At 49.6% G+C, this 13,726-nt stretch overlaps 2 protein-coding genes across 2 annotated transcripts in view; one reads left to right on the top strand and one right to left on the bottom strand.

Moving 5' to 3' along the window:
- Positions 1-2,777, bottom strand: part of Rdh10 (retinol dehydrogenase 10) — a 28,375-nt gene extending 25,598 nt beyond the window's left edge. The window contains exons 1-2 of the mRNA XM_006974713.4: positions 2,194-2,777; positions 448-683 (exon numbers count right to left, since the gene is read on the bottom strand). Coding sequence (XP_006974775.1) covers positions 448-683; positions 2,194-2,482 — 525 coding nt within the window. The 5' untranslated portion in view covers positions 2,483-2,777. The remainder of the gene's footprint in view (positions 1-447; positions 684-2,193) is intronic.
- A 1,253-nt stretch (positions 2,778-4,030) lies between these two features.
- Positions 4,031-7,607, top strand: Rpl7 (ribosomal protein L7). Its single transcript, XM_006974712.4, has 7 exons — positions 4,031-4,183; positions 4,838-4,946; positions 5,347-5,513; positions 6,044-6,181; positions 6,281-6,390; positions 6,997-7,206; positions 7,543-7,607. Exons 1-6 carry the CDS (start codon positions 4,134-4,136, stop codon positions 7,203-7,205), a joined length of 783 nt encoding a protein of 260 aa, XP_006974774.2. The 5' UTR covers positions 4,031-4,133; the 3' UTR covers position 7,206; positions 7,543-7,607.
- Positions 7,608-13,726: the final 6,119 nt, after the last annotated feature.

Below are 13,726 nucleotides of genomic sequence, written 5' to 3'. Positions count from 1 at the left end.
CGGTCCTGAGATGTCCACCATCTGAACAATGTGCGTGGCTAGTGGATGTTAAGTAGCTGCTAGGATGGCCTGGCCACTCCCAGTGAACCACAGATGCTGATCTCAGAATTTCTGGCACTTTCTAAAATGTGGCTGAGCAGTAGTTTGGAAGCCTAGCCCGACTTTACGAATTCATAAGAACCAGGGTTTTATAAACTCAACAGAAGCTAAATAAACAAAGCCAGGGCTTATCCTCCCTCTTGTTATTTTTACAGCAATCTTTCAAACTAGTTTACCAGTCAAGTTCTTCTACCTTCTTGAGGAATACCGAAGGGGAGCAGTTTCCACTAACCACAGACACCCGTGAGAAGTGGAGGGTGCAGTGGCTTTCACGGCGGCACCCGACTCTTTCTTTCCCCGCCTTCTCACTGAGGACCCAGGGATAAAAACAAAGACATTGATATTTACCCAGAAGTGTGCGTGGCAGTTGACCATCATGGTTCTCTCAATGAGCTCATCCGGACATTCCAGAAGGTGATGTCCAGAAACCACACCGGCATTATTGACCAGGACCGAGACCTCACCGACCTCCTTACGGACCCTTTCGGCTGTCAGGTAGACATTCTCCCTTTTTCCCACGTCACACGTGTAGGTAAAAACCTGCAAGTTACATGGGGGCAGGATTTCCTCCTCACCATTGCCAGCTGTCCGCCGCCGAAGTCCAGATGAGGGGAGAATGGAAGAGAGAAGGGGTACAGAAAGTGAGCCACATGGCAAGCAGTAGGACAAAAGCCATACAAAGCCCAAACACTACAGTGAGCTTCAAGTTTCTAACACTGTAACGCTTGCCAATAACTCAGCTTACAGCTGCCTTCCTCCCCTGAAAGTCTTTGGGAATTACAGCAATTTACTGGACAACCTTGCTTAGGGGAAAGTCATGTAATTGTGGCAAGTCCAATACAAGTAGACCACATGGGATCAACTTGCTGGAGCTAGACACCTGCAAAGAACTGATCTCAGCCCAGAGAATAACACACATTACACATTCCTGTTTTCAGATGGGGGTGGGGAGGAAGCCAGTGGCTAGAGAGCTCTGCCCTCAAAACTGAAAGTCACTCCAAGGCTCACAAATCCAAACTGTAAGCAACAATCTGAGCTCACTCAAAGCCAAGAAATGAATGGGAAGTTTCTAATGAAAGAATAGAGGTCACTGGTTTGTCTGGAAACTGATTCCCCTAAGAATTAATCTCACAGGTGGAGTTTAGAAGTTAATATGCAAGTTTACCACATTGGAGTTCAAACAATATAAAAATCAAAATCCCTTTCCTAAAAATGAATATTGCTTTCTCCTAGGTTTGGGCAGGGAGCACAAATGCTCAAACTTGTTGTCTCTTCACGCAAGCTTTGAAAATGTAACATTTTGAACCTCACATAAAAACACAGGTTCTGGTAAGTTTGGTATCAAATGACAGGCATGCCGGACAGTAGAGCCCAAGGCAATCCAGTCGCCATCAAATTTCCTAGACCGGTATCTAGAACTGATCATGATCTCCACTTAGGCTTACATTTTTTTTTTTCAGATGCTAACTCGTCGTTAAGCACATTAGATGCAGATTGGGGTACCCCAAAACCACAAGAGAAGTTGACAAAAGATCAGAAATCACAGAAGCCCTTTCTCAGGAGGAAGGGACTCGCTCTCAGTTTAGGTTGGTAACTAAAGCATTTACTTAAGGATGGGGAAACAATGTAATAATTTCCCAGAGTTAAAGTTATAGTGAAACCATCCGAAGAGCTCCAGCCTAAGCTGCTCAGACCTCACAGAAACAGATAACTGCTTCAGTCCATCGTGGGAACAACTTCCCAAAGACATTTTAGCTTCCCATCATGCCACATGCAAGTCAGACTGAGAGATTGCCTTCGGATCTGAACCAGTGGTGGTAGCAAGGTCCCCGCTGCCTTCCACTACTAGCAGAGTTTAGGAACCCCCAGCGTGGTGCCTAAGAAACAGGCTCTCCTACAGGACTGGGGTTAACGCACTTCCAGTCCGATAACACGGAAAACCGTGCTCTCTCATCAAGGGGGCAAATTCCACTCGCCTTCCCGAAGACCAGCGGGGTGTTCTTTTCCTGGAGAGCCGGGCTGCCCATGACAGGGGTGTGTGGAGACCCTCCCGGGTGCGGGGAGGTTTGACCCAACAATGCACGGGCACTTTACCTTGCAGAGCCGCGGCGTCCGCCGCCTCCAGGTCCCGGTAGATGTGACGAACCATGCCCGCGGTCTCCTCGTTGCTCTGCGTGTTGATGTCCCAGAGAACCAGCAGCGCCCGGCGCCGGGCAAACTCCAGAGCAAAGAGGCGGCCCAGGCCGCTGCCCGCGCCGGTGATGAGGCACACCTGGCCGGCCACGCTCTTCTCCTTGGGCCGCACGAGCCAGCGCGCCGCGGCCAGCACGAACGCCCACAGCACTTTGAAAGTGACCACGAAGAACTCCACCACGATGTTCATCGCGACGCCCCGGGTCCCGCACGAGCCCAGCGCCGTGACCTCCTCCTCACTCTCCCCCAGCCAGACAACCCAGCCCCTGGCCCCGGGAGCGCTTGTCACCGCGATCGGGACGCGAAGGCTGCACCCCGAGTCCGCCCCCGAACTGCCGCGGGGCTGAAGTGCGCGCGGGGCCAGTCCCGCCCGGGCTCGGCGGTGGCCACGGGCTGTGCCTGCCGCCCGGCTCGGCGCCTCCTGCTGGCGGCCGCTTGCTTGCCCCGTACCGCCCGGCCGTCCGGTCCCGCTGCAGCAGCGGCGGTGACAGCCACGAGTTAGGCGACGCGCGCTGCCCTCATGGCCAAGGCGCCGCCGCCGCCGCCCGATCGTCCCCTGCGCCGCTGCAGCGGCTCCCTCTGCTCCGAGGACGGCAGCGGTGCGCCGTGCGGGTGGCTCGGGTCGCGGGAGTTGTCAACTTGACTCAAGTTGCGGGAGGGTGCTGCGGGGCGGGCAGCGCCGGGAAAGGGGCGACTCGTGGGGCGGCGCACGCGAGGGGCTGCCAACCGCTCGAGCTGCCAGCGCGGCTCGGGGCCCCTGCCCTGCACTCGCGCCGCTGTCACTCGGGCACCGGGCTCCGCAGCGCAGCTACGCCCGCGAGTCGGAGCGCTCCCAGCCGGCTCTGAGAGCGCTGCACACACGGCGCTATATAACCCAGCGCCGGGACGCGCCGGCCGCTGCAGTGGCATCGGCCCTCCCTCCGCTCGGCCCTCCCAGTCCCCGGGCGCACCCCGCCCCCCGGCCCCGCTCCCCCGCCTCCCGCCCTCCGCCCGCTGGCCGCCCCACACCGGGCCGGGCGAGCCCCTCTCCCACGACCGTGGCCGAAGCCTCCCCGCCCTCGTCGCGTCTCTCTCTCCTGGCGGCTCACGCCCCCTGCCGTGGGTCGCCGCGGCCGGCTCCTGCCGGGTCCCGCGGTCGCCAGCGCAAACCCCATCCTCCTCGGACCGTCCGGTCGTCGCTCTCGCCGCTCTCGCCACTTTCCGCCCGCCGGGGGACTGTGGACTCCGCGGCCTGCGATCAGGCGCAGCGGAGGACAGCCCCACTGGCGGGCGGAACGAGGACCTCGGCAGCGCGGCCGGCCGAGGTGGGGGCTGCCGGGCTGCGCGGCCACGGGCGGCAGGGAGCCCGCGGAGGTGGCCGGCGGTGACTTCGTAGCCCAGCGAGCCTCTGGGGACGGGGACCCCCTCGACTTCAGAGAGCCTAACGGGAATCAACGCCGCCAAGGCTGCCCAGAGGCCGGGTCAACATCGCCCTCCAGCCCGGGGGGCTGGGGAGTGATGCATGCTGGGACTTGTAGTTCACATCCATGAACGTGGCTCTTGGGTCCGACGAGTCCGCGGAGCCTGAGCTTAACTTGGTCAACGCAACCTGGGGGAGTTAAGCCCCGAGCTGACAAGGTGTCAGCGTCGTGCTCATTAAAAAAAGAAAAAAAAAATGTTTTCAGTGCTTTTGTTTCCCCGTGAGGTTTACCCTGAAGTTAATTGGCAGTGGCTAAGTCAGACTGTTGTTAATGTTGCGCCTGCAAAGTGCGCTCCCAATTCTAGATTCTTTTCTGGCTTATCCTAGGACAGCTATAAGTCCTGGGGCTTCGCGCTCGCGGTCCTTTAAGGGGACAGCGCGCATGCGCCGGCTTCCTCTCTTTTTTCCGACTGGAACCATGGAGGCTGTACCGTAAGTAGATTCTGCGCTTCTCCCGAATCCCCCTCCATCCCCGGCAGCGGGGCCCTTTCGTCCCCCTCCTCCAGTCTCTGACTGTCGCCCGCACCGCTGCCTACTTGTCCGGGTGTTTGTGACGCTGCGGGACAGCAGGACGGGGTAGTGGGGGCCGAGGCCTCGGGAGCCCCGGAGCGAACCGGGCAGAACGCGTGCGGAGCCCGGCCCTGGGGCGGAGGTCCGTCTCCCGGTGCGCAGCATTTCCAGGGACCCGGAGTTAGGTGCCTCTGTGGCCAGAACTGACTTAGGCGTCTGCCTACGGTCCGTACCTTCCCCATGTGGGACTGGAGACTTGAACCAGGGAAGCTTTCTGGAGCCCTGGAGCCCTGGCCCTGAAAGCGTGGGGAGCGATTTCTGCAGTGTGGTTGGCCGACTTTTGTGACTGTCCAGTGTCCAGGACTGATGGCCGGGGTGGGCATACGTCCTAACGCCCTGTGCCTGCCTTTAAGTAAGGCGTGTGTTAAAGCAGGACGTGTAGGACAGCGGCGGAGACGCCAGTGTTAGAGTGAGTGGCTGTCCTAACGCCAGCATGGCAGTGCCGAGGACCTGGCGAGTTTAGTGCAGCACCAGGAGGCTTTGGACTTAACTAACGATGTAGTTTGCTAATGACAGGGAGAAGAAGAAGAAGGTTCCTGCTGTGCCGGAAACCCTCAAGAAGAAGCGAAGGAACTTCGCAGAGTTGAAGGTGAAGCGCCTTCGGAAGAAGTTTGCCCTGAAGACAGTAAGTAAACTTTGGGCACCTGGTGGCGACTGAGAATGGAGAGTGAGATGTTAGTAAGGTTTATCTGCTTCCTTGTCGTAACAAACGCTCGCTAAGGGGCTTTACCGTGGTCATATGGCCGGTGGGTCGTTCTGGAATATCTGTCTTTTAAGAAGTCCAGTGCGCCGGGCGGTGGTGACACATGCCTTTAATCCCAGCACTCGGGAGGCAGAGGCAGGCGGATCTCTGTGAGTTCGAGGCCAGCCTGGGCTACCAAGTGAGTTCCAGGAAAGGCGCAAAGCTACACAAGAGAAACCCTGAAAAAAAAAAAAAAAGTCCAGTGCACACTGTGTCGAGACAGTTTTCTAGCTCTTTGTGCTTGGGAGCTAAATTGTGAATAAACGTGTTGATTGGCTTTCAGCTGCGGAAGGCCAGGAGGAAGCTCATCTATGAGAAGGCAAAGCACTATCACAAGGAGTACAGGCAGATGTACCGCACCGAGATTCGGATGGCTAGGATGGCAAGGAAAGCCGGGAACTTCTACGTGCCTGCAGAACCCAAGTTGGCGTTTGTCATCAGAATCCGAGGGTGAGTGCACTTGGAATCACGATCTGGGAGCACTGGTGCGGAGGCGTCGACAGACAGTGTTGTGGATGTAGCTGGAAAGGGGGACCAGGGATTTGTTGAGGGTTGGTTTGTAAGACCTGTACCTAAGCTGTCCACTGTGATGGCACGGTAGGAGTGGGTGTCCCGCGGGGGTCTGAGTTGACGACACACTGTAGTACTGCAGCACAGATGGTTGTGTGACAGAGAAAGGAATTCAGGGCTGGAGAGACGGCTCAGGTTAAGAGTACCAGCTGCTCTTCCAGAGGATCCGGGTTCAATTCCCAGCACCCACATGGTGGCTCACAACTATCTGTAGTGAGATCTGGTGCCCTCTTCTGTATACATAATAAATAAATGTTTTAAAAAAAACAAAGATAGGAATTCAAAGCTAGAGGAGGCAAGTTGGTAAGTCTGTTTATTGGGACTTGCGTACAGTCTGTTGTTTAGTTTCCTGTTCTTATTTGAAATACGGTAAAAGCTGGGTGAACATTTTTGGTCTCTTTCTGTGACAGTATCAATGGTGTAAGCCCAAAGGTCCGCAAGGTATTGCAGCTTCTCCGTCTTCGTCAGATCTTCAACGGGACCTTTGTTAAGCTCAACAAGGCTTCAATCAACATGCTGAGGATTGTGGAACCCTACATTGCCTGGGGGTGAGTTTTCTGTTGAGTAGGTTAGTTATATGACTAGATGAATTTAGATACTTCGATGGCTGTATCCTTACTGATCACTTCCTGATTTTCCTATTTCAGGTATCCCAACCTGAAGTCAGTGAATGAGCTCATCTACAAACGCGGCTATGGCAAAATCCATAAGAAGAGAATTGCCTTGACAGATAACTCCTTGATTGCTCGATCTCTTGGTAGGTTGTGCTTTTGGGGGTAGGGGTTGATGCTAGACCAAGGCCATATTTTCTGGCCACACTTGTATTTTTACTTTTATTTGTATACATGTGGGTGGAGGCCTAGAGTTGATGTCACTACATTACATGATGGGGCTGGGTCTTACTGAGACTAGAGTTGCATTCTGACCTAGACAATCCCCTGTCTCTGCATGTACAGGCAGGCCGCTGGGCCCCTCTTGTTTTGGGGGGTGCTTCATTGTTTGTGAACTCCAGTCACTACTCTTGTGCAGAAAGCTCTTTTATCTCCTGAGCATTTCCCATGCCTGGCCTCTATGACTAATCTTTGCATGGTCCCCCAAATCCTTCATGGTTTTAAGAAAACGAAATGGAAGGAGGCTTCACATCTTTACTTTTGAGACAAGGTCTCCATCTCCCTGTGTCTCTGGCTGGCCTGGAACTCATTTGCTTGCCTCTGCCTCCCAACTGATAGGATTAAAGGTGTGTCCCATCGTGCCTGGCTTGTCCTTCTTTATATGATTGATCATTTAATTCTGCCTATAATGGTATTTGTTGAGTGCTTTTTAACATTTGGTGATCTTAGACTCAATTTTTTTTTTTTTTCAGGTAAGTACGGCATCATCTGCATGGAGGATCTGATTCATGAGATCTATACAGTTGGAAAACGCTTCAAGGAAGCGAATAACTTCCTGTGGCCTTTCAAATTATCTTCTCCACGAGGTGGAATGAAGAAAAAGACAACTCATTTTGTGGAAGGTGGAGATGCTGGCAACAGGGAGGACCAGATAAACAGGCTTATTAGACGGATGAACTAAGGTGAGAGATGGTGTATTGAGACAGGATCTCTACATATTTCTGGCTGTCCTGAAACTTAGTGTATAGACCAGGCTGGCCTAGAGCTCAGAGATCTGACTGCTCTCTTCATTGCAAGTGTTGGGATTGAAGGCGTGTGCCACCATGCCTGGCTGAGAAATGGTTTTAAGGGGGAACCTGTAATCTTGAATGGTTTCTGGGAAATGTTGACTGGGTGTGTCGTTGAGTTTTAATATGAGGGAATCTGCTGTCTGCCTTGAATGAAGTATGCTCCTTTACAACTGCTGTTGACTTGTAGCGTGGAGGGTAGTCTCTAATGTGTGTGTTTTTCCCTTTCAGGTGTTGCCCATGGTATTTTTGTAATCTGGTCAGTTAATAAACAGTCACAGCTTGGCAAACTGAAATGTGTTGGAGTCTTTGTTGGCCCGCCTCTGTCCTACCACTAGTAGTAAATCTTAGAACAGGAAAAACTCAGTCAGATCAACAGTCGTGTTATGTTTCTTACTTTTAAGTTATGCTGAGTCAAACTTGATAAGCATGTCTCCAGCTTTGGTTTTCCTGGCAACCTACACCTGAATACATTTTTCCTTTTGTATCCCATCTTGTTTCAATTTGTAGTTTTATGTACGGATGCTTTGTCTGCATGTGGGTGCTGAGGCTCCCGACTCGGGAAGAACCACCACTGCTTTTTACTGCTGAGCCCCCCTAGCCCTTCCATTTAATGTATAGTTTAAATGTATAGACATTATTTCAGAGCATCTTAGGCAGTTACCGTGAGATTGGAGAACAAAACCTAAAAGCTTTTTTTGGACATGTGATGTCTCATCCCCTCACACTAAACCCTTTTATCGTGGGTCCTTGTACTTTCATGTCTTCTCGTGTGTGTTGCCTACTGCACTTAATTCGGTTGCCTGTGTGCACACAGGATGTAGAGTTGTGTGCCCTGACGGAAGGCAGTTTACCAGTAACTACCACTAAGGGATATGACTCCCCCTCACCCAGCAGCTATGAACTACCTACCTCAGAATGTAATAAATAACATAGTAAAGGTTTTCTGGTCTTCATTAGTTGTACCAAAAGTCTTGAGTGCATTGTCAACTAGATGACTTAATTAATCTGGATGTAGTGCTACACACTTTGAATCCCAGCACTTCAGAGACAGGTGAATTTGTGCCAGCTAAAGGTACATAGTGAGACCTGGTCTCAAAAAAGATGTATGAAAGCTCATCTGTGTGTGAGTGGAGTTAAAAGGGTCTCGTGAGCTGAGAAGTGAGCCATGTCCAGCCCCTTGCTCAGTTCGCCTTAAGTGAACAGGTGGAGCCAGAGTTTATATATAGTCTGTCTTGGCATGTCAATCAACTGTCTTGAGAAGTCGGCCCATTTCAACTGTTGGTGCCTCCTTGGTTTCCAAGTTTTAGGGGAATAATGAGGGTGATGAATGGCCTCTGAGCAATCAGAATCATGAATACAGTAAACTAGTGGGTGGGTGGCCCTTATCAAAATCTTAGAGCTATCTTGTGATAGTCTTAGCTTTTCCTGGCGCGCATATAGTCCAGACTGCTTTAGCTCTTCTGAGTGCTGTCACTGTAGGTGTGTACCACCATCTGCAGCTACATGTTCACAGAAATTTCCCATCATTAACTGGTGTACTTTTAAAAATCTCTGGGCAAGTTAGGTATAAGTTGATGTGTAGGGAGGCTTGAGATGAAGAAATGGACTACATTCTTTCTGCAGATGTGTTGGGGGATGGGTTTGCATGTAGAAATCAGACATTCAGAACCAGCGAGAAGATGAAGGAACTGCAGGAAAACCATTGTGACTAAGATAAGCAGATAAACTGGTGTCAAGGATCAGTTTCCTGTGTTTTCTGCACTTGCTGGACTTAACCATTGTTTCCTAGTACATTTAACAGGTCATTTGTGGTTGCAGCTGAATTTTAGGATGAGAATTGATGGGTCTATAACCCATCTCCACACTGATTTAGGTTGAAGTCTGGAGCCTGGGAGGTAGCTGGGTAGGTTAAAAAACGTGTGGCACACACGCTAGACAGATAGCCTAAGTGTCAGGAATCCGTGTGTATAATGGGGTGCATAATCTCAGCACTCCTACAGCAAGATATGGGAGTCACACACACACACACCCTGCCCCCAGGAGCTTGTGTACCCCATGGTCTGGAGTATCCAGCACAGGCATACAGGGCATCCTTCCTCTAACGGAGCTGGAGATGAGGACGTTTCCACATGTGCTATTGGAAAGTGCACTCTGTGCTTTAAGGAAGTCTCCCTTGTCAAATGGGGAAAATTCTTGGATATAGCCTCATAGGGTAATGAAGGTTAAGTATTTGTGGTCATCTAAAAAGCTACTTGGTAGTGTAGCTTGGACACAATTAGCTTGTCCAACACTAAACAATATAACTTCTGCTTTTGCACATCCATCCAGCAGACAGGACAAACAGGTCTGGAGATGGGAAGCCCAGTCAAGGTGTCAGCAGACCCACGATCCTTCAGAAGGAAAGTAATCGCCTTTAAAATGAAAACTGAGTTTACCTTTACATCTTCCCTCATTTGTAAAATAGATAAGTGGTACAGGAGAGATGACTCAGTGGTCAAGAACACTGGCTGCTCTTCCACAGGACTCTCGTTAATTCCCAGCACCCATGTGGCAGCTCACAACCATCTGTAACTCCAGTCTTGGGGCCTCTCAGACAAGCATGAAACACCCATGCATGGAAATATTTAAAATTAAACTTGCCTTTGTTTTGTGTGTATGGAGGTACCAGTAATTGAACGTGGGTCATCAGGGTTGGTGACAAGCACCTTTTCCTACTGAGCCATTTCATTGTACCCTATTTAAGGGCCTTGTGACATCGAGCCACTGGAAAAAGCCCACATAATTTCTCCATCTCAGGGTCTTTAAGTACATCTGCAGTCTTGGTCTGTGTGGTGTTCACAGGCTCCAGGATTTGGAACATGGAAATTTCACAAAGGGATGCCCAAACTACCCTGTCAGCTGTAGTCCGGAGTCTGAAGCACTGGGCCCACCGTCCACCCCCCACCGGTCCCTAGCCTAACTTGGAAGCATTTGGCACATCTGAAACTCTGTTGCTCCTCCTAGCCACCAGTGTAAGGCTTGATGCTTAACCACTGTAGAGTAGCATTAAAGCTCCTGATGGAGTTGTAACCACTTCACACACCCTTTCTGTACATTCATTAACTGACTTACAGATTTTAAATAGATTAGCAATCAATTAAGAAAGTCGTTTTAAGTCAACAAGGAAAATTTATGTCCTGGCTAGTTTCTTGTCAACTTGACAGTAGTCATTTTGAGAATAGGGGTCCTCCATCTTAAAAATCCCTCTGGGCAAGCCTGGGGTGCGTTTTCTTGATTAATATGGGAAGATGTAGGTCATTGTGGGCACTTGTGTGCCACCTTGGGGCACTTGGTTCTGGGTGGTTTTTGTATTTTAAAAAGGCTGAGTAAGCTGGTAAGCAGCATTCTCCCACAGCTTCTGCATCAGTTCCTGCTTAAAAACCCTTTCCTCCCCATGATGCTTTTGGTCATTGTGCTTATCACATCAGTAGAAACACCAAGACATATACTTCAAAAGAAAATGTAAAATTGTTCTTAATTGGTTTCCAAAAGCCAATCAATTCATTCGGTCCGTGTGGCTGGGGTTCTTACTAAGCACTGTTGGCACCTACTTCTGTCACATTTACGTTGTTGTGCATCACCTAGAAGGCTGCCACACTTGTCCAAGCATGTCTTAGGTTTTTTTAATTGATGCTACTACTCTCTAAAGCAGAGCAAGGGTGTTTGACCACTCTTGGAAAAGTTCAAATCCTTCATGAAATCAACTTGACAAGTCTTTCTTGGTTCAATTATGAGGTTAGAAAAAAGCCATTTCCTTGCAACACCCCAGAGAGATTACACACACACACACACACACACACACACACACACACACACACACACACACACACACACACACACACTTGTTCCTCTGCATTGTTGGGATTAGACATGACACCGGTAGTCCTTTGGCTGGGTCAGCAGGGTGGCTCTGCAGGCTGAGTCTCATGCTGCCTCACCTGAGTCTGCTCCCCAGAGTGGGAGAAGAGGACCGACCAACTCCCGAAGTCCTCTGACCCTCACATGTGCTTGTGCACAGAGGAAATAAACTTGGTTTGGTTTAAAACAGTTAATACATAGGAAATACAGACAGCTTTGTGGGAAGATTCCAAGTCTCCTGCCTTCAAGTGAACACTAGATTATCTTTCTCTAAAAAACTTGATAAAGCTGAATCGCTGAAGCAGCCATCAGTTCCAGTTACCAGTGTCAGCCCCCTAACTTCCTCTTTGCCAAGGAAAGCCATTTCCCACCCCAGGATCGAGCACTGAAACATCCAGTGTTACCTACCTCGGTTCGTTCTCTTCCCCAAACAGACTTCTCTGACTCCATACTCTTGACTGCTACCAGGTCTCCCTCAAACACAGGCCCTGCTGCCAGCACCTCCTGGGCAGATCTGTCTGCCTTGGGACTGCCTTAGCACTGCCGAGGTCCCCAGTGCCTGCTGAAGATCCAGTGAGTCAACTTACTTAGAACAACAGCGTTTGAAATTCCAGGCCTCCAGTTAGCTGGCACATTATGGTTATGGGGTATTTGTGGTAGAGGATAATAAGATGGAACATGAAGTGTGCATCTGTGTATAAGTGTGTGTATACACATACTATATATTTGTAACAGTAGGACAGTTATATAGGAGTGATGGGACAGAATAACATTACAGGAACACAGTTCATATTATATGAATTGGAAAATTTTATAAAAGAAGTTGGGGTACAGATCTCTATTGATACTGTCTCCAAGACATGAGATGAAATAATTGTGGACTGCTTAGGCTTAGTAGGTAGTATTTCCCATTAAATCAATTAAGTTTTTAAAATTTAAGTTACTGTGTTATGCATGCATGTGCATGCATTCACTCTGTTCGAGTGCGTGTGTGTGTGTTCGTGTGTTCGTGCATGCGCATCTCGGGGGAAAGAGGACAATCTTGTGGAGTTGTTTCTCACCTTTATGAGGATTCTAGAGATTGAACTTAACTCATCAAGCCTGCATCGTAAGCACTTCTACCCATTTGCTGGCCCCTAATTTACTGTTAAGATACTATATTTGTTTTGTATATGTGTATGTTATTCACAAACCACAGCGTGCCTGGAGAGGTCAGAGGAAAACACCTGGGATTCCTTTCCTGCCATCTTGTGGGATCATGGATGGACGGGACTCAGATCAGGCCCTGGAAAGTATCTCTACCTGAAGAGCCATCTCACCGTCTCTAACTTGAGAGAGAGAGAGAGAGAGAGAGAGAGAGAGAGAGAGAGAGAGAGAGAGAGAGAGAGAGAGAGAGAGAGGCTGTGAAATCCAGATTGGCCTTGAACTCACAGTCCTCCCTCAGTCTCCCTCCCACATGCTGAAATTACAGGTGTGCACCATGAGTAACTTGTCATCAAACATTACATGTTAGTAATTGTTAGGTTATTTATACTAACTGTATGTGGAAGGTATTAGGTACCCTTTACCTTTTAAATAGCATCATTGTTTTGCTTTTAAACAAATGAGAAAAACCTTTTTTGGCTAGAAGAATGTAATTGCACCTTCCATTCTGTTAAAAAGTCTAAGTAAACATGTGAGTTTGCCACTTTTCTGTGAATTATTTTCACATTTTGCCCTTTGTTGGTTCTGACTGGGGTGTGGACAGGCTTGTGCTGGGGAGATGGCTCAGTGGCTTGATTGCCTGATGCCCAAGTGTGAGGTCTGGAAGCGGCAGAACGCATGTAAACCTGGATGGGATTGAATATGTCTGCCCTCCCTTTGCTCCTAAAGGGAGATGGGAGGCAGTTAGAATAATCCGCAGACGCTCAGGGCCAGCTAGTCTGGTGTGGACAGCACAGACCTTGTCTCAAACAAGGGGGGCAACAGCCATGCTTGTTCTCTACCAACAAACATGCCTGCACTCAGACAAACGCTCATGTGTACCACCACCATGTGCGCATGTGCACAGACATGGACACACACACACACACACACACACACACTTTAAAAGACTTTAAAGAGAGATGGTAAAACCATAAAATAATGTGGCCTTTCTGGATTTTATGTCATTGGCAAATAGTATGAAGTACATTTTCTAGACTTGGCTCCCTCTGTTTCTAGTGTTTTGAATGTTTGTGTTCATGTTGAAACTTAATGCTCAACAACATTAAGAAGTACAAGATTGTACCTTGTGGTAGTTAGGTTGAGAGCCTTGTCCTTATGGATGGGACAGTGCCGTATAAATTGGCTGGGGGCAATATGGTAGATCTCTTTTTGCCCCTCCCCATTTGACACTGTCTTTCTGGAGCATGCAGCGTTCAAGGTGCCCTCCTGAAAGAAGGGACTAACTAGACTGTGCCCTCACAAAACACTGACCCTGCCTTCCCTTTGATCTTGGACTTCTTAGCAATAAAACTTTAAGAAAACAAACAAA

This window comes from Peromyscus maniculatus, chromosome 2 (assembly GCF_049852395.1).
Source record: "Peromyscus maniculatus bairdii isolate BWxNUB_F1_BW_parent chromosome 2, HU_Pman_BW_mat_3.1, whole genome shotgun sequence".
NCBI classification, from domain to species: domain Eukaryota; kingdom Metazoa; phylum Chordata; class Mammalia; order Rodentia; family Cricetidae; genus Peromyscus; species Peromyscus maniculatus.
The sequence above is the reverse complement of the archived record's forward strand: the minus strand, read 5'-3'. Positions and strand labels throughout refer to the sequence as shown.

Coding starts and splice junctions, on each gene's coding strand:
- Rpl7 (XM_006974712.4), top strand. CDS start 4,134: ATGCGCCGGCTTCCTCTCTTTTTTCCGACTGGAACCATGGAGGCTGTA. Junction 4,184..4,837: donor GGAACCATGGAGGCTGTACC/GTAAGTAGATTC, acceptor TGCTAATGACAG/GGAGAAGAAGAAGAAGGTTC. Junction 5,514..6,043: donor TTTGTCATCAGAATCCGAGG/GTGAGTGCACTT, acceptor TTTCTGTGACAG/TATCAATGGTGTAAGCCCAA.